This window comes from Nilaparvata lugens, chromosome 5 (assembly GCF_014356525.2).
Source record: "Nilaparvata lugens isolate BPH chromosome 5, ASM1435652v1, whole genome shotgun sequence".
NCBI lineage: Eukaryota > Metazoa > Arthropoda > Insecta > Hemiptera > Delphacidae > Nilaparvata > Nilaparvata lugens.
Genome location: NC_052508.1, coordinates 69168161 through 69178193, shown reverse-complemented (window position 1 = coordinate 69178193; position 10033 = coordinate 69168161). Strand labels below are relative to the sequence as shown.

General features: G+C 38.4%; 1 protein-coding gene across 1 annotated transcript; it reads left to right on the top strand.

The window, feature by feature from the left end:
- The first annotated feature begins 782 nt into the window (after positions 1–782).
- LOC111052182 (muscle calcium channel subunit alpha-1-like) lies at positions 783–8776 on the top strand. The gene has a single exon (XM_039429174.1). It carries the CDS (start codon positions 2037–2039, stop codon positions 7488–7490), a length of 5454 nt encoding a protein of 1817 aa, XP_039285108.1. The 5' UTR covers positions 783–2036; the 3' UTR covers positions 7491–8776.
- Positions 8777–10033: the final 1257 nt, after the last annotated feature.

The window sequence follows — 10033 nt, the reverse complement described above, 5'->3', positions numbered from 1 at the left end:
CAACAAAATGTTAATAACTTAATTCTTATAGATTCTATCAGATTGAACGGAACTTGACAAACACATATTTCCATCATGTGTATGATAAGTTATGTTCATTCTAATAGAATCTATGAGGGATGTTTTTAGCATTTTGTTATCAACTTAATCCTTATAGATTCTATTAGATTGAACATAACTTATCATACATATGTGATGAACATATGTGTTTGTCCAGATCCGTTTAATCTAATAGGATCTATAAGGATTTAGTTATTAACATTTTGTTAATAACTTTGGTGTAAACCCAAATGTTACTATAGTAATTATGTTACTATAGTTCAAGTGAAATTATAACCAAGACTAGAAATTCATTACATTTTCATATTTTAATTTTATTATTTGCTGTGTTTATTTTTCCTGCTATCTAAAATTGTGTTTAAATTTTCTGTAATGTATATTTTTTCAGAGAGACTTTTTGTAAAGCCTTTCATTTCTTTCAATATATTTGTATAGAATATTGCATTTTCAATTGTTTTACACGTATTATGTGTTAAGATATTATCCTTGTGCTCTCATATGTTTCTCAAATAAATAAATTCAGGGTCTGTTCTTTTAGGCCGGTTGGCTCAGACAGCGTGATTCGTGAACAGAACTCAATATACGTATAACACACTCTGTATAATTATGTTTTGGGTGGTTTTCGAGTAGCAGTTAGCAGCAGCCTGGTCCAGACCGACGCGACATGAATGACTGTTATTTTTAGCCGGACCGTTCGGTCTAAGCTTCCCAACGCCGGCAGTAACGGCCCGATTCTGGCCACCTCAGGCCAGCCATCAGCCGCGTCTGTTTTCGATAAAAATATAGTGAGTTTCGTGAAAAAATCCGGCGGGGAAAAAAGTGCAATAGTTCAAGAAACACGTGCAGTAATGTAGTTTAACCAACGATTGATCGGAAAGTTTAGGTTGGATACAGTTTAACAAACACGTGAGAAGTTTTAGTTCAACGAGTGAGCTTGGAATTGTAGTATCATTTTTCGAACAAAAATTCACAGTGATTGGAAGTCGGTGTTGTGGAAAACCATGTATTTCAAAAATACTGGCTGTAAATCAGGTATTGAAATTGTATGATTTTTAAATCAAGCAAGTGATCCTGGAAGTCTTTCAACTTTCAAACGAGAGTTTTCAGTGATTACAAGTTTTTCGAGGTGAAATTTCTATCAGATAATTCTATGTGAATAGAGACACTTTTAATGATTGTAACTCAATGTTCATTATACAAGAAATATTTATCACGGTGGTAATCGCATTTTTATCCGAAACTCGCGTCTTGTATATTTATACGTGTTGTTGAAAACCGAGAGCTTAATTAAGTTGAGAAAAACTCTCACTTCACAAACGAAAAATTCCAGTTATTGAACCTATTTCGATAGGCCATCACCTTCGAAATTAACAAGTGAATCCTGAAAAATTAGAAAATTTGGTTCAAACTTGCAGTAGAATAAACAAGTAATCATGGTAACTTGTGTGAACTTTTGAAACACCAAACGTTTCAGAAGTAATAATTTGAGTAAATCAACGTCCAATACTTCAATTAAGAATCCGAACTATTGATCAATTAACTCATTCACGAAAAATCACAACAAAATTAACTCCTGCTCCAAGTTTTTCTGTGAATAGAGAGATATCAACTGTTTTTTTTTTTCAAATGGGAGCAGTTTCAGTGAAAACAAATTATTGCTTGTAATGAAGAAAACAAAAGTTTAATTCATTGATGTATATTGTTATTAAACTATTGATAATGCTATTAGACAATATTCGATAATGTTATTGGACAATACTCGATAATGTTATTCGACAATTCTCAACAATATTGATGGACAATCCTCGATAATGTTATTAGTCAATACTCGATAAGGTTTTTTGATAATACTCGATAGTTTTATTGGACAATATTCGACTGTTTTATTGGATAACCGAAAAATAGAAATGACTCTTTCTCGAATGGTGATTTGAATAGTAGATTTCCAAGTGTAGTGGGAGAGAAACAAAGACAGAATGACCGACCAAATGAGCACAGTGGCCCCGAGCGTTGCCCTACCACCCCCCGCTACACCCGCCCCCGCAAGCATAGCACCCGGCAACAATGCAAACGATGCCAACAAACAACAGCCGCCCAAGCGCCCCGTTCGCAGGGGCGTCAAACCGCCTCCAGACCGCCCCCAACGGGCGCTCTTCTGTCTCACTCTCAAAAATCCTCTTCGAAAAATGTGCATCGATGTCGTCGAATGGAAGCCGTTCGAATGGCTCATCCTCCTCACCATCTTTGCCAACTGTGTTGCGCTAGCCGTCTACACACCCTACCCCAGCAGCGACTCCAACATGACGAACGCTGTTCTTGAGAAAATCGAGTACATTTTCTTAGTGATCTTCACAGTGGAATGCCTGATGAAAATTATCGCGTATGGTTTTGTTGCACACCCGGGAGCATACCTTAGGAACGGTTGGAACTTACTAGATTTCACAATTGTCGTTATAGGAATGATTAGTACAGTTTTATCACAACTTATGATAGAAGGTTTCGATGTGAAAGCGTTGAGAGCTTTTCGTGTGCTTCGACCTCTCCGTCTAGTATCTGGTGTTCCCAGTCTCCAAGTCGTTCTAAACTCAATCCTCTGCGCTATGATCCCTCTGCTACACATTGCTCTACTTGTACTTTTTGTCATCATAATCTACGCTATCATTGGTCTGGAATTGTTCTCAGGCAAGCTGCACACAACCTGCTACAACAACGAGACGGGGGAAATGATGGCAGAACCGCATCCTTGTTCCCTTCCTGGCGAGGGAGGATTTGAATGCTCCGTCTACGGTGAAGAGTACTATTGTGGTCCCGATTGGGAGGGACCCAATTTCGGAATTACAAACTTCGATAATTTCGGTCTGGCGATGTTAACCGTGTTCCAATGCATCACACTGGAAGGATGGACTGATGTGTTATACTACATCGAAGATGCCTTGGGTAGCAGCTGGCAGTGGATATACTTCATCTCCATGGTTATCCTCGGAGCCTTCTTTGTGATGAACCTCATTCTCGGTGTGCTCAGCGGAGAGTTTTCCAAAGAAAGAGAGAAAGCTAAGGCGAGGGGCGATTTTCACAAGTTGAGAGAGAAACAACAGATAGAGGAGGATCTCAGAGGTTACCTCGATTGGATAACTCAGGCGGAGGACATAGAGCCTGAAGGAGAGGAAAAAACTCATAATCAAGACGGGAAACAGAAACAGTCTCAGCAGACTGATTCAGCAGACAAGCTGGAGGGGGATGATGGAGAACTACACGAGCCCTGGTGGAGTAAGAAGAAGGCAGACTTCGATAGAATCAACAGACGTATGAGGAGAGCTTGTAGAAAAGCTGTCAAATCACAAGCATTCTACTGGCTTATCATCATCCTAGTATTTTTAAACACAGGTGTACTAGCTACAGAGCATTATCAACAACCAGAATGGCTGGATCATTTCCAAGAGCACACAAACATGTTTTTCGTTGCCCTCTTCACAATGGAAATGTTTTTCAAAATGTACAGTTTGGGTTTCCAGAGTTATTTCGTCTCACTCTTCAACAGATTTGATTGCTTTGTCGTGATTGGGAGTATTGGAGAGATGATACTGACTAGAACAGACGTGATGCCACCTCTGGGTGTGTCTGTTTTGCGTTGTGTGCGTCTCTTGAGAGTATTCAAGGTCACAAAGTATTGGCGATCACTGTCCAATCTAGTCGCTTCTCTGTTGAACTCCATACAATCAATTGCTTCACTGTTGCTGCTGTTGTTTCTCTTTATAGTGATTTTTGCACTGTTGGGAATGCAAGTATTTGGAGGGAGATTCAATTTTGAACCTACACAAAATAAGCCACGTCATAATTTTGATAGTTTTGTACAAAGTTTATTGACTGTATTCCAGATACTAACTGGTGAAGATTGGAACGTTGTTATGTATGATGGTATACAAGCTTACGGTGGTGTATCATCGTTTGGAATCTTAGCTTGTATTTATTTCATAATTTTATTTATTTGTGGTAATTATATTCTGTTAAACGTTTTCTTGGCTATTGCTGTTGATAATCTAGCAGACGCCGAGTCTTTGACCACCATCGAGAAAGAGGAGGAGGAAGAAGAGGAGGAGAACGGAGAGGAGAAGCAGGACTCCCCAAGAGGTTCCCAGGGGAGTTTGGGAATGGATGACCAGGATGGGGAGTTTAGTGGGGAGGAACAAGGAGAGACTGATGAGGAGAGGAATGTGGAAGAGGGAGGAGACGAGACCTCGATGAAAGAAGGAGAGACAGACAGCCAGATGAAGGAGAGGTTGGAGATGGAGGAGAACGAGGATTATGCTTATGACGAGCAGGGTGAAGAAGAGGAGGAGGAAGACGATGAAGAGATGGAGGATCGAATCACAGCTCGTCCAAGGAGGATGTCAGAGTTCAAAATGGCAACTAAGAAGCAGCCCATACCAGATGCCAGTTCTTTCTTCATATTCTCCAGTACGAACCGAATTCGTGTGTTCTGTCATTGGCTCTGCAATCATGGACATTTCGGAAACATCATCCTAGTCTGCATCATGGTCTCATCAGCACTCCTCGCAGCTGAAGACCCCATCAACTCAGAATCCCCAAGAAACAAAGTACTTGTATACTTTGATTACTTCTTCACAACCGTATTCACAATTGAAATATGCCTCAAATTAATATCTTATGGATTTGTTTTCCATGATGGAGCTTTCTGTCGATCGGCGTTCAATCTGCTAGACTTGTTAGTCGTGGTGGTATCACTCGTTTCAATTTTCTTCCAGTCGGGAGCTGTGAATACTGTGAAAATCCTGCGAGTTTTCCGTGTGCTGAGACCGTTGAGAGCTATTAACCGAGCTAAAGGTCTGAAACACGTGGTTCAATGTGTGATAGTAGCTGTGAAAACTATCGGTAACATAATGTTGGTCACATGTCTGTTGCAGTTCATGTTTGCTGTAATTGGAGTTCAACTATTCAAAGGAAAATTCTATCAATGTAATGACAGTTCGAAGATGACAGAAGAGGATTGTCAGGGATCGTTTATTGTTTTCGAGGATGGAGATGTGAATAAAGCGAAAATTGAAGAGAGACAATGGGAGAGGAACATTTTTCACTTCGACGATGTAGCAGAGGCTATGCTAACTCTGTTCACAGTGTCAACATTCGAGGGTTGGCCTGACTTACTGTACAAGTCGATCGATTCGAATGCTGAAAACTTTGGACCAATCCACAACTTCAGACCGATTGTTGCCGCTTATTACATAATCTACATCATTATCATAGCTTTCTTCATGGTAAACATATTCGTTGGTTTTGTTATTGTCACCTTCCAAAACGAGGGAGAACAAGAATATAAGAACTGCGATCTCGACAAAAACCAGAGGAATTGCATCGAATTCGCGTTGAAAGCAAAACCAATCAGGCGGTACATTCCAAAGCACAGGTTTCAATACAAAGTATGGTGGTTTGTTACATCACAACCGTTCGAATACACTATTTTCATATTGATTATGATCAATACTATAACGCTTGCAATGAAGTTTCATAAACAGCCTCCAATTTACACAAAAATATTGGATGTTTTGAACGTTTTTTTCAGTATAGTATTCGCATTTGAGTTTGTATTCAAACTGGCTGCATTTCGTTTCAAAAACTATTTCAGTGACGCTTGGAATGTATTCGACTTTGTTATAGTACTAGGGAGTTTCATAGATATTATTTATGGTGACCTGAATCCCGGATCCAATTTGATATCAATCAACTTTTTCCGTCTGTTCAGAGTGATGCGTTTGGTGAAACTGTTGAGCAAAGGTGAAGGAATTCGAACTCTACTATGGACGTTCATTAAATCCTTTCAAGCTCTACCATATGTAGCTTTGCTGATAGTGATGTTGTTCTTCATTTATGCTGTTGTGGGTATGCAAGTTTTCGGTAAGATTGCTTTGAATGATGATTCCTCCATACACCGAAACAATAACTTCCAATCTTTCCCACAAGCAATCCTAGTGTTATTTCGTTCGGCAACTGGAGAAGCCTGGCAAAACATAATGCTTGATTGTTCTTCACGACCTGGAGAGGTAATGTGCGATCCTCGATCAGATGACGCTGAGAATAAGATGGGGTGTGGCTCCGATGTAGCATTCCCCTACTTCATATCCTTCTACGTTCTGTGTTCATTTTTGATCATCAACTTATTCGTCGCTGTTATCATGGATAACTTCGATTACTTGACGAGAGATTGGTCGATTTTGGGGCCACATCACTTGGACGAGTTTATCAGATTATGGAGCGAGTACGACCCTGATGCTAAGGGTCGAATCAAACATTTGGATGTGGTCACCCTGCTGAGGAAAATCTCACCACCGTTAGGATTCGGAAAACTTTGTCCTCATAGAGTCGCTTGTAAGAGGTTAGTGTCAATGAATATGCCGTTAAATACTGATGGAACAGTGTTGTTCAATGCTACACTATTCGCAGTTGTGAGGACGTCGTTGAGGATCAAAACAGAGGGAAACATAGATGATTGTAATGCGGAGTTGAGAGCGGTTATAAAGAAAATCTGGAAGAGAACTAACCCGAAATTGTTGGATCAGGTTGTTCCACCACCAGGAGACGATGATGAAGTAACTGTGGGGAAGTTTTATGCTACGTTTCTTATACAGGATTATTTCCACAGGTTTAAGAAGAGGAAGGAGCAGGAGTTGAAGGCTGGGGACAAGGAGACGCAAAACACAGTCACACTACAGGCAGGGTTGAGGACTTTGCACGATGCGGGACCCGAGCTGAAGAGAGCGATCTCGGGTAACCTGGAGGAGGTGATGGATGACAACGCTCAACCCATGCACCGTCGGAACCACACGCTGTTCGGGAGTGTCTGGTCGTCAATGAGGAGACAGAGAGGGCGAGCGGAGAGAGGGGCTCAAGGTGTGAGGAGGGTGGCATCACTGAAAGGTCACTCAAGTAGAATGAAAGTTTCCCCCACTGATTCATTAGAGTTGTTACCGAATACAACTCCGCGCCCTGACATCAAGGGGTTGAGTCGAGTTAGCGCTATGATGAGGACAGCCATGATGGCTCCAGCTGATATCCCATCGAAATACGACTATGAAATGCCCAACGGCGACACGGATAGAAGCTACAGAAACCCTCAGGGCATGACACGACCTGTCAACTCCAACCGACTCCTGCTTCCCGAGGAGTCGAACGGAGGGAGCTTCCCCAACAACCGACTGGGTCAACAACAGAACTACCTGGTTGGATCAGCTGAGAGGCTGGTAGGTCGGGTGCTTGTTGAACAAGGTTTGGGCAAGTTTTGCGACGCTGAATTCGTGCAGACGACCTCGCGCGAGATGCAGGAAGCTCTAGATATGACTCCTGAGGAGATGGACAGAGCTGCTCATCAAATCATGTTACAGCAGAGGGATCGACCGTTCTCGTTCCATAAAGAATAAGTAATGAAGCATTCACGAAAGAGATCTCTAAAATGTTTTGAATTGATTTATCATTCTTTAATCCTCTTCATAATTGAACATTTGATTTTAAATTTGTAATTCAATCCATAGAACATTTAACAATTGAAGATTTCAATCATTATGAACATTTTAATCATTTCAATAATCGTGGACACCTAAGGACTTAAATTGAAGTTTATTTTGTCTGAATAACTTCTGAAACATAACATTTCTTTTCCCAAATAGAGAAGTGATTGTGATTAATTGGAGCTATTAAATAGAAGTGTTTTTGAAATTGATTTTGAAATAATATCAATAATCGTGGACACATTACTTGACGTTGGATTTGTAAAAAAATATTATAATGATAGGTAGAAGATAAGTATGAAATTTTGAGTGATACATGGTAGTCAATACATGATGTGTAAGATTTTGACTGAGACTGTAATATTTTCAAACGAATCTATTTCTGCCGGTCAATCCATTTTAAGTGATCAAACTTCAAGCTAATTCAGTGTTTTTTAATGACGTCTTGACATGTCATTTTTTTCATAATTTGATTGCGAAATTGCACTGTGTTATCGTACATTAAATTTGAAATTCAATCTTATTAGTTAGTGATCAATAAATAATATCTTTGAAGAATGAGATTTAAAAAATGACATTTGAAATTTCAACTGGGAAAACTATATTCTTCATTAAAATGCCAACACTTGTGACATGAGATTCGAAAAATGTGACTGAAACTTTAATTTATTATTGTTATAATCATGTTCTTGGTAACGAAATATTGATAAAGTCATATTTTCATATTGTTGGACCTGAATTTTAAATTCCTTCCCATACTTAAACTCGATACCATTGTCATTACTATAATTAGGTAACGTAAGTGTTCATTATTGAAGAGTATGACAATAATGAATGTGACAATCATATCGCTATTTAAACGAGAACTAGCTTATTCAAATCTCGAGATAAGTAGGCTAATCATGCATTTATTTTCGAAAATTTTCAAAACAGAACAATTTTGAACTTTTACTATTATTGGCTATTTCAAATATATACAACAATTGAATAACTTATTTGAATAAATGATGAATAAATTGAACGTTATTACAAACAAGTATTACAATTCGAAAAGGCTATAATTTTTGTTTCATTTCATGTAGAGTATCTGTAGAAGTAGATTCATCTTGTTATTAGAATATATTAAATTCAAATCAAATCTATGTATGAAGCGAATATCATAAAATGTTTGAAGAACAAACAATAAAAATTTACATTGTTATGAAATATTTTACATAATCTGTACATAATTATTTGAATTCTTAAGCCTCTCCTCTAGATAAGCAACTATGAAGACCAAGTGTTTACAAGTCGATATCACCATAGAGAAACAATAGTGTAATTATACTATTGTTTCTCTATGATATCACTAAAGGCTCGGGCTATTTCTGGGCTCGGGATTTAGCCAAGTTCTAGAAGGCTGGAGTCAGAAAATTGGCTTTCCAAAACGGGGCGTAGTCGTAGTTTATACGATAATCTTTTTTTTTTCATTTCTATCATTGGAAACATTTTTCCTTGACGAAATTAAACATTTCTAAATAATTCACAATAGCTGAAACGTTACACCATTTCTCGTTATTTTATTTTGTGTTCAATTCCCTAGTTTTACGAAATTTAATAAACGTGAACTGCGACTACGCCCTGTTTCGGAAAGCTTATTTTCTGATTCCAGCTGTTTAAGGTCTAGAACTTAGCTTAATCCCGATCTCGGAAACCGGCCCTTTAGACTCTTCAAGATGAACAACAATTAATTTCCTTGGAATTTTTAGACAGCTGGAGTCAGAAAATTGGCTTTCAATGAAATTCCTTGGAATTTACTCCTTCATTTATTTTCTGTATTCATTTATTATTCATGCTCAAGAGAGGTTATCATGATGGCAGTAGATTATGCTGAAATAATCGATTTGGAAGATAAGTTTTTGAAATACAAATCGTCAAGTCCTTGGATAAATAATTCTAGCGAGGAGTTTCTCAAATAGTGATCACCACCATTTGAAATTTCATGTAGCCGACATTTGCTTCACTATATTTCATGTATACATACTAAACACTTGAGTACTGTGAAATGAGAAGCTTTTTAAATGGGATTAAGAGACAAACGGATAACAGCTAGATATGAGTACAGTAATATTTGTTTCTAAAATTTTCACTATCAACAGAGATATTGTAGAATTTCTACATAATATATAAAGGTGGAAAAAATTGAAATATTTACAGATGGAATTAAATAGAGAATGCATTTATTCAAATGCTAATTAATATATAATTATTATTCAACGAAAATCCTAAATAAATGCTGTAAATCACCCCGAAGACTTCTGCTACTGCAGACATTGACAACAGGGTTAACAGCTAGATGGAAATTCGATGAGAACTACTATCCAAAAATTATTTGCCAGCCCGGGAATCGAACCCGGTACCTCCCAATTGCCAGTCAGGAATGCTTACCCTTACACCAAACTGACAATCTCTGGATA